We start from the raw sequence: 22,739 nt of genomic DNA, 5'->3' as shown, positions 1-22,739 counted from the left end.
TGTCATAAAGAACCTTGTCATTCATTCATCGCCCATGTTGCGCTGCTATGAGAAGATGCTTGTCCTCCCGGCACAGCTCAGTGACTGCACTGTTTCAACCACTGTGATGAGATCAGAACATAAGACTCCATTGTATTGAAAGCTTGTTGTATTACCCCCTACTGTAGGACTTGTGCCAACTGGTCAATGCAGATGCCCCCTACTGGCTGGTGGGTATGACGGAGATGACGCGGACATTTGGCCTGGAGCTGCTGGAATCTGTTCTCAATGATTTCCCTGGCGTATTCCTACAGGTATGTGTGGTCGTCCACATGTTGTGCAATTCGCTAATGGCACAGATGCAAAAGAGTAAATGTTGCCCAATGTTGAATATCCATATCAGTTGTGTGTCTTTGTTCCTCACACCCACTCCCTCAATCTGTTCCTCCTCCAGCACCAGGAGTTCAGTTTCCTGCTGAAAGAACGTGTGTGTCCACTTGTCATCAAGCTCTTCTCCCCCAACATCAAGTTTCGGCAGGGCAGCAGCTCTGCGTCACCAGCACCTGTGGAGAAACCTTATTTCCCTATCTGCATGAGGCTGCTGCGTGTTGTGTCAGTGCTCATCAAGCACTTCTACAGCTTACTGGTGAGGAACTGATCCACCTAACGGCAGACTTGTCAGAGCTGTTGCCTGATGGATGTATTAAGAGTGGAAGATGTTCTTAAACACGGCTGATACACTTAATTAATCTGGTCTGATTAGCATTGGATTAGTGCTGTTGTACTTTTGTCTTAGTTCTGCTCCAGATGCTTTAATGAGCTTCGCTCCATTTGAGTCATTTGGAATTGCAGCGGTGTGGTTGTCGTCTTATTGCCAACATTCATCAAGACGTGTGTGAAGTTACAGAAATGCTTCATCAGATTCAGTGATTTCTTTTTTTTTTTTTTTTTTTTTGCCAATGGCAATCATCCAGGTATCGCAGTCCAACATTTAATCTCAGTCCAATATGTGTTTGTTTTTTGCAGGTGACTGAATGTGAGATTTTCTTGTCTCTGCTGGTGAAGTTTCTGGATGGAGAGAAGCCACAGTGGCTGAGAGCAGTAGCTGTAGAATCAGTCCATAGGCTATGTGTGCAGCCACATTTACTGCGGTAAGAAATAAAACTCATTAACTAAAACAATCCATTGTATTTGATGAGTCCATAATTAGACATTTTCTTCTGTTTTCGTTAAATATTGCCTCATATTCTGCAGCTGCGTCAAGTGGGAAAAAAAGACTGGGGCTGTTTTGTTGTGATTTGGGATGTGATTGTTGTTAATAATTCTAAAGTATTTCTTCACCGAGGAGCCAAACAGTGCAATCTATCTGGACATGACGGCTAAATGTTTCTGTAATTGCCTCGTTCATTTACCTCAAGGTAATGCAACAGAGGTCAAGCTAAGCAGGGAAACAAACTTGGGGCATCAGCTCTCTACTACATGTCATCCCAATTACAATAGCAATCTTAACTTTAAGCATATATAGTGTGCTTTTAATTGACTACAACATAGTTATAATGGTATATATGTTTTGTTCTGTGACTCACGTGCTCTGCTGATCCTTTTTCCTGAGAGTGAAATGCCTCAGCTGTCAAATGGCTAATCTTGTATTGTGTCAAACCTGTCTTTAAAATTCTGTGTTTATTTCCTTTTCAGTTCATTCTGCCAGTCATACGACATGAAGCAGCACTCCACGAAGGTTTTCAGAGACATCGTCAATGCACTGGGATCCTTCATCCAGTCTCTCTTCATTGTCCCCAATGCTGGCAGCACTCCAGCCGTCAGTGCACCTCCTGGTCAGTTTACTGTTTAAAGTGATGATGTTATTTTGATCTGTAGTGCATTACTAAATGTGTTATCAATACATTGTTTTGTCTTTCACTGAGAGACATGTTGAAAAGCTGCCCTTAAAGTTTTGTAGATCACAAATAAATTAGTTTAGATGCACCATAATTATAATAATGAATTGTTGTATACAATGTTTAAAAGATGCATCTTAGATGTACACATTATAGTAGTCATTGAACTGTTTTTGCATATTTGACTGCACATGTGCATCCTTAATAATATGTAATATGTATTTTTGTTTCACTCTGTCTTTTTTGCGCATTCCATTAAGTTTTTGCCCACCTTACTCCTCTCTTACCCGATGTATAGGTGCCTCGGGCTCAGGCGTGCAGGGCACAGCACAGGGCGGCCCAGGGACAGGAGGAGTCGGCGGCAACCTGACCACCCAGGCTGCATTTGAATACCGTGGCACCTGGATCCCCCTCATGACTGTTAGTGTACAAGGCAGTGCTAAGGCTACCTAGTAAGTACCTTTAATAATTCACTGATCTTATTCAATTTTCGCTCATGTATAATCTGACTTTTCGTAGAATTAAGAACATTGAAGTTGTGCAAATTACCACCTCTATGCTGGTAATGGGTTTAAATATAGCCTTATAGTTAGTGATACAGAAACACTGTACTTTTTCTTTAAAGAGTTGATCACAGTAAGCGATCAAGACCTTAAAAATGCTGTTGTGACAAGTCTTTGTCACAGGAAAGCAAGGTGTAAAATTCTGAAAATTTAATTTTCTCCAACAAAGAGATGTTCTGTCTAAATTGTCTTCTCTGACAGGAATGTAATCTGTTTATTTAAATAGCTGCTGTCAGGCGTTAAGAGATAAAGCTTGAGTCCTTTATTTGTTACTAAAACACTTTTTATTCTACTACCAATCTTTTAATTGACTCAGTGGTGTACCTACAAACTGACCTGCCCACTTATGCGATTCATCCGTTCGTTCGATAATGTTAATGGTTTCTTGGATCTACACTTCTGGAACAAATTGCACACTTGAGATTTAACAGAATTGATGAAAATTGTTTTAATACTTTTGGTGAAAATCTGTATGAAGTCTGGATACTTCAGTGTCGATCTATAGATGCACATACGTTTTGTTCTTCTTCTAACATTTCCTCACTTTAATCAATGGATAAATTCAGTTTATTCTTGTACACTTTGCTCTTTTTCGTCCACCAGTCTAGAGATGCTGGACAAGGTCGAGCCCCCATCCATCCCAGAGGGTTATGCCATGTCTGTGGCCTTTAGTGGGCTGTTGGACCTGGTCAGAGGCATTACTTCCATGATAGAAAGAGAGCTGTCGATGGAGGAGGAGCTGGCAGCTGAATTCAGGGAGGCTCACCCGGACCAGGAGTGGCAGCCACAACCTGGTGAGCCACAGTGTTAGATAAGCAAACTTTCATGTGGCAGTGAGATAAATAAAGTGGAAGAATATACACTCATACTGTTAAATGAGATGATCGAATCCTAAAAGCAAAGAATTCAGGAGAACAAAACTGCTGTTGTTTGCTCTTGTGTATGATAACAAATCTATTAGGATTCTGGATGGTTTTCATGACCCCTGGTGGCCAGTAAAGTGCTTGTATAGCTTTCAAGCTTTTCAAATAGGATATTAATGCATTTGTTTCTTTATCCCAGGAGCCCACCTCGTGTGGGAGGAGATGGTCAGTGCCTGTTGGTGTGGTCTACTAGCTGCACTCTCTCTGCTGCTAGATGCAAGGTAAAAACGACTCCTGCCTTCTTATCAACATTCGCTCTGTGGTGCTAGTCAGCAGTTGTTTACGTTAGTGACTCAAGATGAAAAAAATAGATTTGGGTACATACAATTAGCACTTTAATTAACCCATTAAAACACATATTTGAAATGCCCAAATGTTCTTCCACATGCACTTATTTGTCTCCAATGAAGGAACATCAGCCTTGATTTAATTAGTTGAGCTGTCACAACTTAGGTTATTGTCAGTTAGATGTTGATACAAGGTGAATAATTTAATTAGTGCTTTAAAAAAAATATACTGCAGATGCAATATATCTGTAATGTGTTGCAGAATAAATAGTTCTCTTTTTCCTCATGTTTTGTCCTCACTCAGCACTGATGAGACGGCGACTGAGAACATCCTGAAGGCAGAGCTGACCATGGCGTCACTCTGTGGTCGTCTAGGACTGGTGACGCCCCGGGATGCCTTCATCACAGCCATCTGCAAAGCTTCTCTGCCGCCACACTATGCACTGACTGTTCTGAGCAGCAACAGCGCCAACTTCTCCAGCAAAGGTAATGTAGGTGCCACCTCCAAACAGCATAGATGCAGGGCTGTATAATTGGTATTGGTAGCTTGATGTTTTGATATAAAGGCAGTGGATTAGGTCAGGGTTGTAGATTAAGGGCTGTCTTTCCAGGTCAGACAGTTTGGGTAATAAATACCAACAGCCCAGGAATATCGAGGGAGAAATGAGAAAAACCTAGAACTGAGATTAATATGCATGACTCCTCTCATCTTTTAATGTTTGAATAATGAAAACCCTAAAATACCAGCACATGCACCTGAAAATCCCTCTCTAATCCAGAGAATGGCCTCTGGTCATGTATATTTATGTTAAATTAATGAGCACCTCTAATCTCCCATATGGTTAGATGTCTGTTAAACTGAGCCGAGTGTGTAAACTGTTGGCAGTCTGCCTCTCGCTATTGCCCTACAGTTTTTGATTTAATCCATTACTTTTCACTGTGGCTTCTAATTATGAACACCGAGGAGAGTATGTCTGGGGACTGTAGACACGCAGCTTCTCTTAAGTCAACCACCTTAGACGTTCACTATTTGCATATTAGCTTGTAGAGATACATTTGGCTAATTTGGTCTCAACTTGCATTTGACATTTAATTAGGCAAGGTTTTTTTTTGCATGTCACAAACTTGTTAGAAAACCAGTTTACATGTATTACTGGCTGTCATTGAAAGACGCGAGTCTTGCATGCGAGAGTGGAGGTGGGTTTGCTCATGTGGGTTTATTCTTTACAGCTTACTCCATCCAGGGCCAGACTGTGCAGATTATCAGCCCCTCCAGTGAATCTCATCAGCAGGTGGTGGCTGTGGGGCAGCCACTCTCTGCCCAGCCACAAGGCACAGTGGTGGTGAGGACACACACATGCACACACGATTATGAAGAAGCTCTGGTTTCATTTAACATTTAATAATTACATTTATGGAGCAGTTTTCAACAGTTTATTAGTGAAGTATTTTCTGTTCTCTTTTACTCTTTTGTATTTTTTTCTGGAGAAGTATATTAGCTCACTTCTCGATTGCATATGTTGTACAATTAGATGGTAATCTAATCTAAGTGTTTGTCCCTCTTTCAGCTGACAGCAAAGAATATCCAGTGTATGCGAACCCTGTTGAACCTGGCACACTGCCACGGGGCTGTGCTGGGCACATCCTGGCAGCTGGTGCTGGCTACACTGCAGGTACGACTATCACCGCACGCATGAATTCACACAGGAATACCACATTCTCTATGTCTCACTCTCACACATAATATACAAATCTACTTCAAATATGGCAAAATTACATTTTTGAACTGACGGTTTGGAAAGAAAAACCTTTCTTGCACATACAAAAAGTGATGCTTCTTTTTACAGTTTCTGTGAAAGAACCAGTTCAAATTGTGATTGTTATACTTTATGTCTTTTAAGGGAGATAACTTGCATCTTCTCATTTGTCTCTTCCAGCATTTAGTCTGGATACTGGGGCTGAAGCCGGGGCTGGGCGGTGCCCTGAAGCCTGGCCGAGCTGTGGAGGGACCCAGTACTGTGAGTTTTTGTCTTGTGTACTTTGTACTTACTGTGTAAGTTTCTCACTTGACTGTTGATGATTGGCTAACCGGCTGTACTTGTTAATTTTACTGAAACAGGTGCTGACCACAGCAGTGATGACAGACCTGCCCGTCATCTCCAACATCCTGTCCAGACTGTTTGAGAGCTCCCAGTAAGGACCACTGTGAATAAGAGAAAGAAAACCACTGTTACTCTGGACCTGCATTATTCAATATGCATTATTTTTGTGTGTAATTAGGTACCTAGATGATGTGTCCCTCCATCATCTGATCAATGCTCTGTGCTCGCTCTCCCTGGAAGCCATGGAAATGGCTTATGGAAACAATAAGGTGAAGACTTTGTGTTTTTGGCCTGGGCGAAACTACTGATGTGTTATGGATATTTCATCATCTTGTTTTCTAAAATGATCTGAAGTGTTACTTTAAAGTTTATTGTCTTAAATGTAATGTAATCTTGTAAATTTCCCCACTGCGGGATGAATAAAGGACTCTCTTATCTTGTTTTCTTGACTACAGTCCTATAATGGCACTTAAAGCAGCATGTTTGTAAACTTGTACACATTAGTGCCACTACATACAGTATGTATTTATCTAGCGAGGTCAGAATGCAGGGTATTCATTACTAACCTATTATTTTCTTGTCTTGCCATCAGGAGCCATCTCTCTTTGCAGTGGCCAAGCTCCTGGAGACTGGCCTCGTCAACATGGATCGCATAGAGATCCTTTGGAGGCCTCTGACTGGCCACCTACTTGAGGTAACTTGTAGCAAATCTTAAGTAATGTCAAATCATGTCATACTTGAAGACAAGATACAGAAGATTATCAGTAATACAACTGCTAACATTTGTTAAATGTATTTTACTGCTTACTCTTAGATCATATTGAATATTTCTTTCACTTATCCTTGCACAATAGTGCAAGGATAAGAAAAGAAACAAGTCAAAACAAGAAATTTGACTTGTTTAATATGTGTTAGATGATTTAATTATAGTGTGAATGAATATGAATGAATTAAAGCTTTTTGTGAGTGGTAGCAGTAATTTTCACTTACAATATTCAAAGAATATCCAAATAATTGCTATATTTTTTCCCTGTTAAACCTGTTTAGCTACCCTGAACAGTGCTGGAGTTCGCATAATGATACCATTTTAAATAAATCTGAAGCAGATGAGCCCCAAAGAAACAAATAACTAAAACCTTTAAATAGTTTGATAGATTCCCAGACTGGGAAATTGGTCACACCAATTGATTCTGGATTAAAATCAGAGCAAACTTGCAGAGTATATAATGTTTCAGTTGTACGTACATGTTGGTGATGGTTCGACTTTAATAATATGTGTAACTGACATTTTGGTGCCCTGGTACAAGCAGCAGTTACCTATACTGCACTCTGTATTAGGGATGCACAATATCGGTATTGGCAGATATTGGCTTAAAAATGTAGTATCCGATATTTGTAAAGACGCCAAGATCCACCAATATGACTAATGACGATTATACAATATTGTGCATCCCTACTCTGTATTTGTGGGCAGTCTTGTCTTCCTTATGTAAACGGGTTCTCTTTTTATATCCTATATTTGTGCAAAGTTTATCACTGGGGTTTTCCTTCATATTTTCTTTGTCTCTCCCCTCTCTTTTGCAATCCTGTCGGTTTTGCAGAAGGTAAGTTCAGATGTCTTAATCACTGGCTTTCTTATCTCTTTCTCTATTCAAGTCTTGCAAACTGGCAACATGTTGGAGTTGGAGAAGGTCTTTGTGTCAAAATGTGTCCACAGTGCTCTGCTATCAGTGTTTGATTTGATGTTCTTTTGCACAATTATCAATCTGAAGTTTGATGTGATTTGTCACAGAGTCATAATCTAAAGCTGCACCTGCAAAGTCTACTTGATGCTTCCTATCGTCTGTAGCAGTCTTGTTAAGAATCACTTGAGCAGTGTTGCAGTAAAATCACCAGATGATGATTATGACAAGGATTTAGATTAAAATCAGTATGTTTAATAGACAATAGTATTATGTGTTAGATGCACACTGATGATCTTGTTCCTTAATGAGAACAGATACAGTATCTACTTTGCAGTTTGTCTTTGTGCTTGCATCTTTCCCCCTCTCAGCCTTTTTACATCTGTATATCATAAAATTGATTCAGGGTTCAAAAGGTTTTATTTGCCATTTGTGCACACAGTTACAGTACAAGTGCCTCGGAATGTTTGTGCTGGCCTCTTGTGTAAGCACTGTAAGAAACACAATACATAATAATGAAACAAAAAAAAAAGAAAATCTGTACACATAATAAGTTAAATACTGTAATAATACTATAAGTATATTGCACATTCGACAGCTGTATTGCTATTAGACATTATATCGCACTTATCCGTCTAATTTATGATGAATTATAATTGCAGATGATATAAAGTAGTAACTATACACTGAGATTGTTATTTTGCACCACATCAGTCAACCTCTTCCTGCTGAGCCTATCCTTTCTGTGCAAATGTATAGTAGCAGTCATGATTACATGGTCTGTCACAACATATGCTGTTATCACGGGGGATCCCGGGTCGCTATCTCGCAGTCTGTGGTTGGTTTATTTCACCCATTTGTTATATACCCACCCCCTCACTACTCTGCATAATAGTATTTCTGTTATCCTTTGCATGTGTATGCATTTGTGTCTGTGTGTGATTTGTCCTGCAGGTCTGCCAGCACCCAAACTCCAGGATGAGAGAGTGGGGAGCTGAGGCTTTGACCGCTCTCATCAAAGCTGGATTGGCCTTCAAACATGACCCTCCACTGGCCCAGAATCAGGTTGGTAACACCATAAATGCATGTACAAAAAATGTTTTTTCAATTTCAGCAATTTCATATAATCAGGAAGTAATAATAATATGAAATAGCCAGTAGGGGGCTACAACTCTGCAAATATAATTGTATAAATGGAACGCTTGATTTGATTAATAACATCAGTAAATATTGAACTCTTCTTCTACAGATGATGATGTAAATTTTATAAATTATGTTTCCATTTAAGTGGAAAATAGATGGATAATAGATAAAGTGCGGCATATGAGTGGACACTGATTGCAGTTGACGACTGTGGATTTCATGTTGTCAACCCTCAAAGTGGGGCTGGTCAAATTGTGAATCTTGAGGCTTCAAAACAGGAGTTCATATTCTTCTTCTTTTTTAGTGCTACGTATAACACTATTTAGTGTAAATATGCGTTCAGTACTGTTATTTACTGTTTCCTTCTTGTTCTCCAGCGGCTGCAGCTTCTGTTGCTGAACCCCTTGAAAGAGTTGTCCAATGTCCTGCATGCCGACATTCGTCAGAAACAGCTGGAGAGTGTCCTGCAGATCCTCCAGAGTCAGGGTGACAGCCTGGGGCCCGGCTGGCCACTTGTGTTGGGTGTAATTGGAGCCATCCGCAATGATCAAGGGTGAGAGCATGAACAAAGTGGGTCAGATATTTGCTTATTTTAATATCCCTTTAATTGCTCTCGTTCTATTCTGAATGCAAAGTTTCACGAAACCTAACCCAGCTTAAAGTTTTTTCATCTCATTTTATTGTCCTTCAGAGAGTCACTGATCCGAACAGCCTTCCAGTGCCTGCAGTTGGTAGTGACAGACTTTCTGCCCACCATGCCTTGCACGTGCCTCCAGATTGTAGTGGATGTGGCCGGCAGCTTTGGCCTGCAGAACCAGGAGCTCAACATCAGCCTCACCTCCATCGGCCTACTGGTGAGATAACTGTGTATTGTTGGTGGCTTGTGAGCAATGAGACTTATCTGGTCAATGCACAGATGTGAATGTTTGTAACTATGAAGCTGAAACATCTATACATGTAATGTTATTTAACATCAAAATGATTTATTTAGAGTGAGTATATCATTTCTTGTTTTCCGCACTGACATTTTATAGATACCGTACATTAAGAACATTTGAGTGCATCACATCCTGTGAGATTGTATGATTATGACATTTTAACAACCCTCTTCCTCAACGTATGCCACTCCATTCCACCCACAGTGGAACATTTCAGACTACTTCTTCCAAAGAGGTGAAGCCATCACGCAGGAGTTGGAAAAGGAGGAAGAAGCTCTCCAGAAACAGGCCAGAGAGAAAGGAGAGAAACTGAACCGACCATTTCACCCTGCCCCTCCCTTTGACTGCCTGTGGTTGTGCCTTTATGCCAAGCTGGGTGAGCTGTGTGTGGATCCACGGCCTGCTGTGCGAAAAAGTGCTGGACAGACATTGTTTTCCACCATTGCTGCTCACGGGACCCTGCTGCAACAGCCGACGTGGCATATTGTAGTCTGGAAGGTAGTGTGCAGTTATTTATTCACATATGTTTTGATTTTGCTGTAAAAGTTTATGATCTGTATGATCAATATGCTATATATTCTGTATAATACTACTATAAATCTATACCTTTTAAATTGTTTTGAGATTGATCTGGGCCACACAGTGGAGCATGTGGCTAGCACTGTTGCCTCACAGCAAGAAGGTTGCTGGTTCATTTCCTGGTCTGGGCCTTTCTGTGTGGAGTTGACATGTTCTCCCTGTGTGTGCATGGGATTTATCCAGGTTTATTTATTTAGATTTAGAATGTTCAATTAATCTCAGATTAATTAATTGCCCATAGGTCTGAATGATCTGTTCACATGTTTTCTTTGAAGATCTGTGGTGCTTCAGTTTTCACTTTGGTTCAACGGTTTTTCATTGTCACTGCTAGGTGCTTTTCCATCTGCTCAACTGCGTGAGGACGTCGTCCACCACGGCGGACAAGGAGAAGATTGAGTCCGGGGGCGGGAACATCCTCATCCATCACTCGCGTGACACAGCGGAAAAGCAGTGGGCAGAGACGTGGGTGCTGACACTAGCTGGGGTGGCACGCATTTTCAATACAAGGAGATATCTCCTCCAGCAATTAGGTGAGACACTGTAGACTACAGTGATGTTTAATGTTGTTTATGGCCATACTGTTGCACATGAGGTAGACTGACATAATAGTAAACAAATAGAATTACATATTTGAATGTATTCGTGAAACTGTGCCAAGTGTAGTACAAGTCCAGAAACAACCTGGCTGTTTGTACTGGTGTATTAACACCTATTTAGTCACTATAACATCATGCGGACAGGATTAATATTGCAGGGAGGTAGGAATGATGGAACTTGAGGCTCTCATTAATTACTCCCATCTCCCTGAACAACATTTTAGCCAGTGCAAAATTACAACAGGTGATTCATTACCGGCACATTTCTAGCCCACTATGCATAATATCACTTAAGGGAGTAGGGAAACATCCTATGTGCAACTTCGGTAATACAAATAACATGCTGGGCAATAAAATATCAACGTATCGCTCTCCTAGCGCAATTGTAAATGAGCCTCATTTTCACATGAACATTTACACACTCTTTGTTCTATGTGGTCTCTTAGTCTTTTAGTCGGGTCGTGTAGCTTGTACTAATTGTCGCACTTACTTTACAGCTGTCACCTTTCACTAACCGGCGGTGTTGTCGTCCTGTTTTGTTCTACTGTCTGCAGGTGATTTCTTTGAGGCCTGGGAGGTGCTGCTGAACCACATTCAGTCCGCTGCTCTTAGCAAAAACAACGAGGTCTCCCTCGCTGCGCTCAAGAGCTTTCAAGAGATCCTTCAGATCGTTACACCTGTGAGAGACTCAGACAAACCAGGTGACGCGCTTGCTGCTATGGGTGTCCCCCCAGTGCTCATCGACCCTCTCTCAGCGTACGGCCCCGGCAGACCGTTGGTGCGTTCAGATTCACTCGTTGAGCGTCTGACGCGATACAACGGCGCTGAAATGCAGGCCCCTCCCCCAGGGGAGGAGTCGGCCTTAGAGGACTCAGCATTGTGGTGGTCAGCGTGGAACACCTGGTATCGAGCAGGAATTGACTGCACAAAGCCGCCTAGTGGCCCAACAGAGAAGTTCTCCTTTATACCGAGCCAGCCCTTCCTCACAGCGTTGATCCAGATTTTCCCAGCGCTCTACCAGCACATCAAGGCCAACTTCAGCATGGATGATCTGAAGAAGCTGGGGGTCATTCTTCATGGAGCGGTGTCTGTGCCTATCAGCAGTGATGCCTCACCTTTTATCCTCCCCTCCTACACTGAGGCAGTTCTCACCAGCCTACAGGAAGCTGTACTCACAGCTCTTGATGTTTTGCAGAAGGTGGGCAAAAAGCCTTTTATATCTTTAGTGCACTATCAGAAATGGCATTAAGATGAGTCCAGCGAGGTATCTCTGTGGCCTCGGGAACTGAGACAAATTCCACAATATGTCAGCTATGTTTAACTTCAGGTTTTACATTTATTTCCCAGTTAACAATTAAACAGGAAAACAGCAGATTTTTTCCAGTCTCGGAATGTGGATCTTGGAAAAGACCATTATCTTATTTTTCAATTGATAATTTAATACATTTTATTGGCATGTTTTTAATTTATGCTCACAAGCTATAAAATGGAATATGCAGGTACAAATACACAACTAAACGTACAAATATACAACATGAATTACAAATTAAAGCAGGTATGGAGTGGCTTTGTTTTAGTTGCGATTTGAAAGCGATAGGTCTCCAATTCCAATGGGACGGGGGCAGCGAGAGAAAATCTCTGTCGCACCCGGACCAGAGCTTCTATTTGACCATTATAATTATATAAAATTGTACCTATAATTGAGCCATTGAATTGCAGTTGCGACTCCATACCATGTCTTTATAAAATACAAACCTCTTATGTGGAAGTTATTTCCTTCCATTCTGTGTTAACCCAGCCCACGTGTCGTCGTATCAGTGTTTTAAATTATTCAGTATGCAGTCATGTGGTGGATGTCAGCAGTGTTTCGTTCCTCCCTGCTGCAGGCCATCTGTGTGGGCCCCGAGAACCTGCAGGTCATGTACCCTGCCATCTTTGAACAGCTGCTACTCTTCGTGGAGTTCTCCTGCAAGCCGCCTCAGTACGGCAGGATGGAAACCAAACACGTGGCCAATGCCAAATACAACCAGGTAAGGGGGGAGGGGGCATCGACGTTGGCTGTTAACAACTTGGTTTTCATTTCATGGATTTCTTTTTACAGTTTGTTTCATTGAGGTCGTCGGATGGTGTTGCTGTGTTTTGTTGCCATTCTGAACAAGATCATCTGTTTTCTTTGATGTACATGAAGCACCGCCCACCCTCCGCTTCTCTGTCTAGCCCCTTACAAAGCCCTTATCATGACCCCTCCATGAGATTGACGGGTTTGTCTCAACCCCCATTAGCTGCCCTGGGCAGTAACTTCCCCATATTCCCTTCCCGCATTCTTCATCTCGCTGGCAACGTGCCAGAGAAATGTCTCTCTTGCTTTACAGCTAAAAACACTGTTTTAATTGGAAGGAAATCGGTGACATCACTACACATTTGGATTATAAAAGCAAACATTATAAATTGCAGGAGTGATTTTGACAACGTTGTTCTGATATTGGTGTCTACTTTGTGCTGCTATGTGCTATGCCTTTGGGGGGGATTTTGAGTTGTCTTCATCTCACTGGCAGGCTGGAGCAGTCATGCTGAGAACTATAATTATGACATACATGACAAATCCCAATTGTCAGTCTTGCATGTTGGGGCCCAGATTCAACCTCATGTACTGGACAGTTTTGTTGATGTGCATCTGCTTCAATTGTTAAATTCCTAATCAGCAAAGAACACATCATATTTGGTGTGTGTCTACAGCCTCATTGAACGGCCATGGATTTTACTTCTGTTTATGCACCGTTATCTTGCGATAATGACTCATTATCTCATTATCTCCGTTTAACAAAGATTGTTTTCTCGTGAAAACGAATTCATTTATTTCGTCTTCTCCTTAAATTACGAGGACTAATCTGAATTCCGTCTCTAACAGAAAGACACAATGCAATTTCTGCCTGCGTTTGACCTTGATTGAAGTACATCCTGACATTTTCACCTCCCTGGGACACGCATGGACCAGACGGTGGCAGCTCTTGTCAGCTGAAATCAGGACGATCGCGTTAACCAGTGCGCAATCATCAGACTTAAAAATTATCCCACAAAAACACAAGTATTTATTTTATACTGAGATAATGAAATAAATTAATTTGTCATAGCGAGAAAAAAATCCCTGTATGGAGATAACGAGATAATAAGTCATTATCATGAGATAACAGTGCATAAAAAGAAACCATGTGTACAAATGTCCTTGATGCGAGGAGTGAATGTTTTTCGCTCTAAATCCTGATTATTTTTATTTGTGGCCGCGATTGTCTGTCTGTGAGCAGCATATAAAAAAAAAAAAAGAGCAAAAGATGGGGTTTGGCTTTAGTCAAACATGCCACTGCATATTTAATGCGATTATTAAAAAAAAAAAACATCAGATTAATTGCAATCTTCTCTCATTCTGTTTCTTGGGACTACTCACTGGATAACCATTTTAGATCCAGCTGTTTGCACCGGTGAGTTTCATGTTCTACTTCAGCCCCCTGTATAGTTGTACTAAACTGTGATGACCTACCCTCTGTGGTAGTGGTAGGCTGTCATTTGTCATCTACATCTCTCACCCACTCCACGCCTCCTCCCCCCTTCCCTCTCTGCCTGCTTAACTGGTGGTTGTGCCTCTTTTGTGCACAGTGCCTGTGCAGCTCCATTTTCAGTTGATATGTCTTTGTGGTGATGTTCAAATCCTTACGTCTGGTTTTGATTTATATTTCTTAAACGAAGACACACTTTGTAGTATCAAGCTTTTTGTTTGGATGTAATCTACTCATACAGACTAATGATTGCTGCAACTTTGAATTGAATGTTTTTGTTTGTACAAAGTGTGCCTTCCAAATCTGCTTTCAGTGTGGCTCTGCCCTAAAAGTATGACTAGATAATAGCTTTAATGGTTTCGTTTGACTAATGTCAGTTCCTCTTGTTAAATCGGCTTGCAGGCAGAGTGGGTTGCCTTAAACTATGTGCCCTTTGCTGAGCGCTCTTTGGAGGTAGTGGTGGACCTGTACCACAAAACGGCGTGCCACAAAGCTGTCATCAATGAGAAAGTTCTGCAGAACGTCATCAAGGTATGTTTTATTCAGTGGGAATGTTCAGTTTTAGGGTTGGGCAGATTGACAATGCCGTTGTCTGTCATGGATCAAGTGAACATCACCAATCTCGTCGTTTCCCCAGTGATAAAACACCTAATGTGCAAAAAGTATCGCAAAATTCATTTGTATTTATTGTTTGACTGCAAAAATTAATTATTCTCGATGTCAACCAGCCTCTGACATGACAGCAATCATCTTACTGTCACAGATGTGATATGCTATAATGCCTAATGGAATTAGGTATTTTCAGTTTCAGTTTTCAGTTTTTGTCAGTGCAGGTGACACTGAGTCTTCCCCCGATTTATTCCATCCCTGACACCTGCATGCAAAAGCTCTTTACCCACAGTTTATTTATACAAAAACCTTAACTAAGGTGAACTCATTTGCCTTGTTTGTCTATTGGGACAGTTTCTACGTGAAAAACTCCCAGCCTTGGGGAACCCAGCTGTTCTCTGAAAAGAAGAGAGAACATTTTTTTTATGTTTTCCCTTTTTTGTAACTTCAAAACTTGAACTCTGCCCGTTGTTTAAATGCCTTCAAATGCTGCTATTAATGTTAACTTGATGACTTCAACTGTTTATACATTTCAGTATAAAAGAGAAGGTGAACACTTGTCAGGCATACTCAAACACGTGTTATAGATTTAACCGTGAGGTTATGCTCATTCAGTATCATTTCTCTCTTCCCTTCTTTATCAATTCATTCTCAAGACATTAAGAATGCCGTTGGGTTTGAAGTATGCCTGTCCATCAGAGACGACCTGGAAGCTCGCTGTTTCGTCCCTGCTCAAAGTGTTGCTGATTGGGCTGCCTGTGGCCCGTCAGCACGCCGCATCTGGGAAGTTTGACACTATGTGGCCAGAGCTGGCCAACTCCTTTGACGATTTTCTTTTTACCAAAAGGTACACATTTAAACTTTGCGTGTCTTATCTGTGTGAAGAATTTCTAAGCAGCAGGCAGCTTACTGTGTTGGTTGTTCTGCTTTTATAGCACACCTCCAGATAACCTTTCTATCCAAGAATTTCAGAAGAATGAATCCATTGATGTAGAGGTAAGTGCTTGTTCTGAACAACAATCAGTATGTCGGCATAGTTTTGATGAATTTGCCCGCCTTGACTATTATATTCTGTCTTCTTCCATTTAGGTAGTCCAGCTGATCAGCACGGAGATTTTACCCTTTGCCAATTTCATTCCCAAAGACTTTGTCGGCCAGATCATGACCATGCTCAACAAAGGTTCCATTCACTCGCAGTCTCCCTCGTTCACAGGTAATCTGTGACTCTGTCACTTTAGGTTATTATGGCTGTGTTGTTAACATATATTTCTACCATTAATTGGCAAAGAGCTGTCTAAAAATTGAGGTGCAGAAAAACTCCCTGTGGCTAAATTGCAACAATGGCTTCTCACTAACCGTAGCTGCCACTCAGGAGCTATCCTCTGATGCCCTCACTTGGGCACATCATCAGTGTTGTGTCTTGGGTCTTACAACCGACCAAAGTCGATCAGACCTCGGCCTGTGTCCAAGTGTGGATTTGCTAGCCCCCCTTCTCTCCCCTCCCCCAGAGCCATCTGGAAGCTTGAAATGTATCTGAGAATTTAACCACGTTTTCATAGATTTGGTAAAAGAAAATAGGCTTTTATCCGTTTGCATCAAGTGCCGCAAAGCAAATATTGCGAATTGGTCCACCAAGATGAGTAGTAGGACACACAAGGACAACAAGGCACGACTTGATGATGTAAATAAAGAGCACCGTGTATAGTTGAATATCTATGCTGCTTTAATTGCATTTTTGGATGAATGTATTCTTGCACAAAGGTTGTTTCCTCAGCAGCTCAAACATGGATCACTGTATCCTCCATTTCTGCTCTTTTTTCCACTTGCAAATGTGGAAGCAGGAAGGATGATTCAGTCACATGATTTCTGAATGTCCACTTTTGCTCGCTGAAACTCTTCCATTGCACTCATTCACATGTACTTAATGTTGATACTTTTCCACCTCCCTCAAATGTCAAAACTTTTTTATGGTTTGCCATTCAGTCGTTTTTTACACTTAAAGCACATGAAAACAAGTTGCATCTGTAAATATCTTCTCCTCAACAGAGGCAGAGATTGATGTGCGGATGAGGGAAGAGTTTTCCAAAGTGTGCTTTGAGACACTGCTGCAGTTTTCCTTCAGCAACAAGGTCTCCACCCCGCAGGAGGGATACATCTCTCGTATGGCACTTTCTGTGCTCCTGAAGAGGTCCCAGGACGTCCTCCGACGCTACGTAGAGGATGAGAGGTTGAGTGGACGCTGCCCCCTGCCCAGGTACACCTCACTCTTATCACTATGACAACCCTGTTTTATTAATTTATCACTGTTATCCAAAAAAGTAGCAACTGGACATGTGGATGTTTCTCCTCTCATCCAAGAGGCTTCCTCAGTTCCAAGTGGAAACATAAAACCACTTACCCAGTTCAACAAGCTGCTCCTTAGTGTCGGGTCCAGCGCATTTTTTCTAAGAGACAATGGAAGTAAAATGACGGGGAAATTGCACCATTAGTACAGAAAATGAGATGGCGGGGTTCTTCAGAAAAATCACATCATTAGCATATGAGCAGTAAATGAAAAGTTAGTAACTTCCCATGACAAGAACATGCTCTGAGAGTACATAACTAAAATCTGTACACACTGTCTTTGAAACTGATGATGATATTTGTATTTGTTTATTTTGTATTCCAGGCAACAAGTGACAGAGATTATCTTTGTCTTGAAAGCTATCAGCACTTTGATGGACTCGCTTAAAAAGACACAACCAGAAAACGGTGAGTATTCAGTGGGTCAAGGATTAATAAGGAATTGCAGGAAGGACACGCGGTGAAAAGCGCGTGGCGACGACGTGGAGTAATCCCATCGTGTCTTATCATCTACTCATTTGAGATAAATGTGTCAGAGAACAGTTGGGACCAATGTTTCCACATTCGTATTTTTATCTCCAATCTGGGTAGAACTGTTTATGTTTTCAGCGCAAGGTCAATTACAAGGAGTGAACAAAACTCATTTGGAAATGCCTGTGGGAATTTTATAAAGGAAATGATTTCTTTGATTGCCTTCTGCCACAGTTTATGTTCTCTTTCTTCGACCCCCCCCCCAATTCATGCCCACTTATGCATTTATCCTGTCTTTGTCTTGTTCTGTTCTTCTTTTGCCGTCCTCTTGCAGTGGATGGCAACACTTGGGCTCAGGTGATCGCCCTGTATCCCACGCTGGTCGAGTGCATTACATGTTCCTCATCCGAAGTGAGCTCCGCTCTGAAAGAGGCTCTCGGGCCCTTTAAAGACTTTATGCAGCCGCCTGTCTCCAGAGTCCAGAACGGAGAGTCCTGACCAGGCTGCCACTGAGCTCTTTATGGGGTTTTTTTTATTATGAAGAAGTCTTTGAATGTGTCTTCTCGACCCATGTGCTTTTCAAGTGCACAGACATAAACTCAAGGTGAGACCCATCTACGGTGACATGAAGACCCAAGGCCTGCTGAGGCCACGTCAACGATCCCTGCCCTTCATACGAATCATCGTATGCTTCTCATGTGAGCTGAAAGCGCCTTTGCCCCTTCCACTCTCATACAGACTGGCTGCATTTTTGTGTTAACCACAAAGATTAAAAAAAAAAAAGAATTTGATGTGTTGCCTCTGGGTGTGTGGTGATGTTGATTTAAAAAAAAAAAAAAAAAAACACGAGAGAGACATCTTGATTGATCTTAAAAATAAATACTTAGACTTTTGCAACATTTTCAACAGTGAGGATTTTATGCAAGAAAAAACAAATCTTACTGTAACATTCCATGTCACCCTTAGCCAGCCATCTGAGAAGGGATGTACTTGTCTGTATAAAATAAATGGAACAATTGTACAATTAGCTTTGTGCTCCGAGTGTCCTCTATCACAGTATGTGCCAGGTCTCAAAAAAATCTATTTATAAGAAAATTCAATCTTCTCCCGAATATTTTTCACCATTTATAGTGCACTTTCGTTTATAAATGATATAATCATGACACCCAAATAGGAAAACAGTGGTTCATCAGAGAGAAGGAGAGGTAAAATAAATATAACATTGAAAAACGTGACATCACTGTTCACCTGGAGACATGAAACTGAGTTATATAAGACCTGTAAGACCTATATTAATTGATTAATTAATATATTACATATTACATATTTCTGGTGAAAAGTAACTTGTTGGATTACTTTTGCGTAACCAAAAAATGAAATACGAGATGAACAGAAATGGTGCGGATTTGGGGCAGGTTTTTCTTGTGGTAAAAAGGTACAAGAATTAAAGGAGAGAAAAAAATTATTATTATCTTAATAATTATTATTATTATAATTGTATACATACTCATACTCAAAGGTCCAATGTGTAACATTTACCAGAGTTTATTGGCAGAAAATTAAGTTTGTATTGGAGTGTTTTCATAACCTTAGTTATGTTAAGTCTTTAAAGTGTACTTTAAGCTAGGGCCTCGCTTTACGGAGGCCGCCATTTTGAGCCGCCATGTTTCTACCGATGCCAGAACAGACAAACCAGCTGGACTTAAGCTTCGCTATCCCCTTCGTGGACTATGGTAATTATTATTATTTACTTGTCTAAAGTGTAGACACACGACAGAAAATGTCTTCAACACTTTGGAATACTCACACGTGTAGAACATGTACTGTTTCCAGTACAGCTTAGAAATGGGAATGAGCCAAAATGGCTGCTATGGTAAGAACGACCCTCGGTGGGGTTCGGGCTCCCTACGTTGAGACTCACTGATATAGTAGGTCATATGAGGGGAGAGGGTTGTTCTACTGAAGAAAGGGAGGAGGAGGAGGAGGAGGAGGAGGCGGCGGGCGGAGAGCAGGTCTGCTTGGGCGGGGTTTCCCCTCTTATTTCAAGTGTGCACAGTCGAGGAGTGAAACGGGAGAGAGGACGGAGAGAATCCGCGGTTCTGACTCTACTGGAATGTCGCGGTAAAGAAGGGCAGGCTTCGCCTTTTTACTCGTCTCTCCACATACAGTACATTCTCTGTATGTATATATATATACATATATATTTGAGTGTCTTCTGTCGCTGATTCGGACCACGTACTGGCTGAGGTAGTAGTTTGTGCTGTTGGTTGGGTTGTGACTCTGCCCGCAATGGAGATGACTGCGCAAGCTACTGCCTTGCCAGTGCTGGTGTCTGCGCTGCAGCCGAGGAGAAGGAGCCGTTCACGCGGTCTGTTCCAGGTAACACACACACACACCACTGGGGCTTGTCGAGTTTTTGGTTTTTGGGCGAATTAATAATAATAGTAATAATAATAATAATAATACGGTGTTGTATTTGAAGTTGTGCGGTCGCCGGAAACTGTCTCGTGTGGCTGCTTTGTTGCGTCCTGATGTATAAAACTGTCTCGGAGCCTCTGTATCATTCATGTGTCATCCAATAAAACAGTGAGCGGCTGTGGAGGAAGGAAATTACACTTTTGTTGTTTGCTGTTGTGATTTTGCACAAAAAAATCCACATTTATGCATATGTGTGTGTTTTACATTGGTGTACATGAAGCCTGCTCCTTTTCTAAAAAATATATATTTTATTTCTCTTGCAGGATGGAGGAGGAGTCTTGCATGTGCCAGGTCTAATAATGTTGGTGTGTACATTTTGTTTTAAATCGGCAGGAAAAAGTCGATAGTTTTTTTCGACCACCCCGAGCACAGTGGGCTGTGTAGAAAGCATGTAGGTCAACTGTGCTGTTGCTATGAGGAGAGGAGTGACGTGGATCCTGCTGCCCACAGAGGTATCCTACAAGATATCTCATCTGATACACACACACACACACACACACACTGGCTTTTAATGGCTCTCCTCTGACTTCCTTTGTTGATAATGCTGCATTGATTCAGACACTGGGGTCGAGAGCATATGCTCCTCCTGCACCCAAACGCCTCCTCCGTGCTGAGTTTGGAGTGTGAATTAGTGTTCCGCTGTTCACCTAATTATCTTATTATTATGCCAAACCCGGACACTGAGACTCAGAAACGTTACACGCCGCATGAATGAACCTCCACAGCTGTGGTGTCGTCAGCAGAGAGAGGGAGAGTTGTGCCGATGAGGGTCATGCGTTGTCACGAGGTTAACCTCTGAAATCCTCCTCTCTCCGTTGCCCAACAGCAGCTGGCTGCTCTTCTGTTTTACACTTATTATGGGCAGTCAAGGGGTTTCATGATGGGGTGGTAACTGCAACGCTGTAATAATGGGCTTTGATTGGCTGTCGGTGCCAGGCAGCGTTGGGCTGATGAAAGGCTCCTGTTCAGACCCCCAGCCCGGATGAGAGCGCGTCGCTCGCTGAGTGACTGACTGAAGATTTAATCCCGCGTTTGACCTTCCAAGGATACTCCCGTTTAAATATTTATGACTTCACACTTGACAGCAGCGCGTTAGGCAGAGTTCACTCTGAGCCGCGATTTCTTTCCACAAGCGATTGTCCTGGTGTTGTTACACAATAGATTGTACTCCGGCTACTCGCTGTAGCGGAAAGCGTAGGTTGAAAGGAGTGAGTTGTTCTTGTTTGCAGCAGCAGCTGACTGGTAAACAAACCACAGAGAGAGTGATATTGTCAAGTCTCCACAGGTCTGTATCATTAAATATATTCAAATGTGTGTTACCCGGCCGATGGAGCGGCATGCAGAGCAGAGGTAGCTCACGTCCTCCTCATCAATCCTGTGCTGATAAATCATACTTGAAGCAGCCAAAGCCCCCAGAGCAGTAAATTAGAGCCCTCTGTGGAAAAATATGTCCACTCATGTGGGCATCACATCTGCTGTGAGGCAGCCGCACCTTCACCAGGACAGATAAACCTGTGTGTGTGTGTGTGTCTCAGGAAAATAACACGCCACAATTTTAACATCAAATATGATTAGTAAAAGCAATGATTTTCATTACACTGAAACTAGACTGTCGTCCTTCATCCACAAGGCACTGAGTGATGGATTAGATTAGGACTAGATTAGATTCCTTTATTATCACTGTACAATAACCATGAGATGTAATTTGGAGCAATCGCCATCAGCGGGTGCTTTTAAAGTAAAGGTTGATACAAGAACTACAAGAATAAACCATAAAATATTTAAAAAATGATATCGGTTAGTGGTATCGGTCCGATACAGGTCAAAACCACTGCACCGGACATCGGACAGATAGAAATGTAAAATCCGATACAATCCAAATATCATATTCGAATATGTGCAAATTCACTACGCAAAGACTGTAAAAATTTAAATGAATATCAGCAAAAGCATTTTAGCCGAGTCTTGTTATTTCTTCTTTTTGGGGAGAACAACATCATTTGTTGCACAGTTGGAGAATTGTGTCTTTGGAATGACTCGGCACAAAATGTGTCGTCAACAGCTTCATAGCTCATAAATGCTCTAAAATGGCTGCATCGGGCTAATATCAATATCGGTAGATACTCGAGTTAGTGATATCGGTATCGGACGCCCAAAGTAACTCAGCTAATGACCGTCTTTTTCACGCATTGTCACAAATCTCTGCTAAATAAGGTGGAGCGAAAAATCTTACAGCAGCTAATGAAGTTCATGTAAAACGTGTATTGTCATCTCTAAAACATTCAGTTCAGGTTCTATTGAGACGTGATTGGCAGCGATAGCCTCAGCTCTCCCATGATGCACTGCGATGACACCGTGTCACCCTTACAAGTAAAAAAAAAAAAAAAAAAATGAGTATCTTGCTGTGAGCCCACTCAGCATCTCCCACAGATCTCTCCTCAGGTCGGGTGGGAGTGTTGCAACCTTGGGAAAAAAAAAAACAAGCCGCCACCTACAGGAACGACTGAATCATCAGTGTCATCGTCCGGTCTGAACCACACACACACACACACACACACGTACACACGTGTGGAGAGGAGAGGAGGGCTGTTGTGCCA

General features: G+C 41.8%; 1 protein-coding gene across 1 annotated transcript in view; it reads left to right on the top strand.

Moving 5' to 3' along the window:
• The window catches only part of mon2 (MON2 homolog, regulator of endosome-to-Golgi trafficking), a 30,030-nt gene extending 11,537 nt beyond the window's left edge, over positions 1-18,493 (top strand). Inside the window, exons 7-35 of the mRNA XM_083894049.1 lie at positions 168-293; positions 434-625; positions 1,006-1,130; positions 1,675-1,814; positions 2,176-2,329; positions 3,044-3,234; positions 3,503-3,584; positions 3,955-4,136; positions 4,881-4,993; positions 5,219-5,323; positions 5,588-5,668; positions 5,770-5,843; positions 5,931-6,021; positions 6,345-6,446; positions 8,389-8,499; positions 8,955-9,130; positions 9,269-9,431; positions 9,720-10,013; positions 10,426-10,624; positions 11,245-11,888; positions 12,577-12,720; positions 14,149-14,166; positions 14,644-14,772; positions 15,507-15,697; positions 15,786-15,846; positions 15,940-16,063; positions 16,897-17,104; positions 17,519-17,601; positions 17,999-18,493. Coding sequence (XP_083750175.1) covers positions 168-293; positions 434-625; positions 1,006-1,130; positions 1,675-1,814; positions 2,176-2,329; positions 3,044-3,234; positions 3,503-3,584; positions 3,955-4,136; positions 4,881-4,993; positions 5,219-5,323; positions 5,588-5,668; positions 5,770-5,843; positions 5,931-6,021; positions 6,345-6,446; positions 8,389-8,499; positions 8,955-9,130; positions 9,269-9,431; positions 9,720-10,013; positions 10,426-10,624; positions 11,245-11,888; positions 12,577-12,720; positions 14,149-14,166; positions 14,644-14,772; positions 15,507-15,697; positions 15,786-15,846; positions 15,940-16,063; positions 16,897-17,104; positions 17,519-17,601; positions 17,999-18,162 — 4,467 coding nt within the window. The 3' untranslated portion in view covers positions 18,163-18,493. The remainder of the gene's footprint in view (positions 1-167; positions 294-433; positions 626-1,005; positions 1,131-1,674; positions 1,815-2,175; positions 2,330-3,043; positions 3,235-3,502; positions 3,585-3,954; positions 4,137-4,880; positions 4,994-5,218; positions 5,324-5,587; positions 5,669-5,769; positions 5,844-5,930; positions 6,022-6,344; positions 6,447-8,388; positions 8,500-8,954; positions 9,131-9,268; positions 9,432-9,719; positions 10,014-10,425; positions 10,625-11,244; positions 11,889-12,576; positions 12,721-14,148; positions 14,167-14,643; positions 14,773-15,506; positions 15,698-15,785; positions 15,847-15,939; positions 16,064-16,896; positions 17,105-17,518; positions 17,602-17,998) is intronic.
• Positions 18,494-22,739: the final 4,246 nt, after the last annotated feature.

Source organism: Microchirus variegatus, assembly GCF_963457635.1.
Source record: "Microchirus variegatus genome assembly, chromosome: 8".
In the NCBI taxonomy this organism is placed as follows: Eukaryota; Metazoa; Chordata; class Actinopteri; order Pleuronectiformes; family Soleidae; genus Microchirus; species Microchirus variegatus.
Note: the sequence above shows the minus strand (reverse complement) of the source record. Positions and strands in the feature narration are given on the sequence as shown.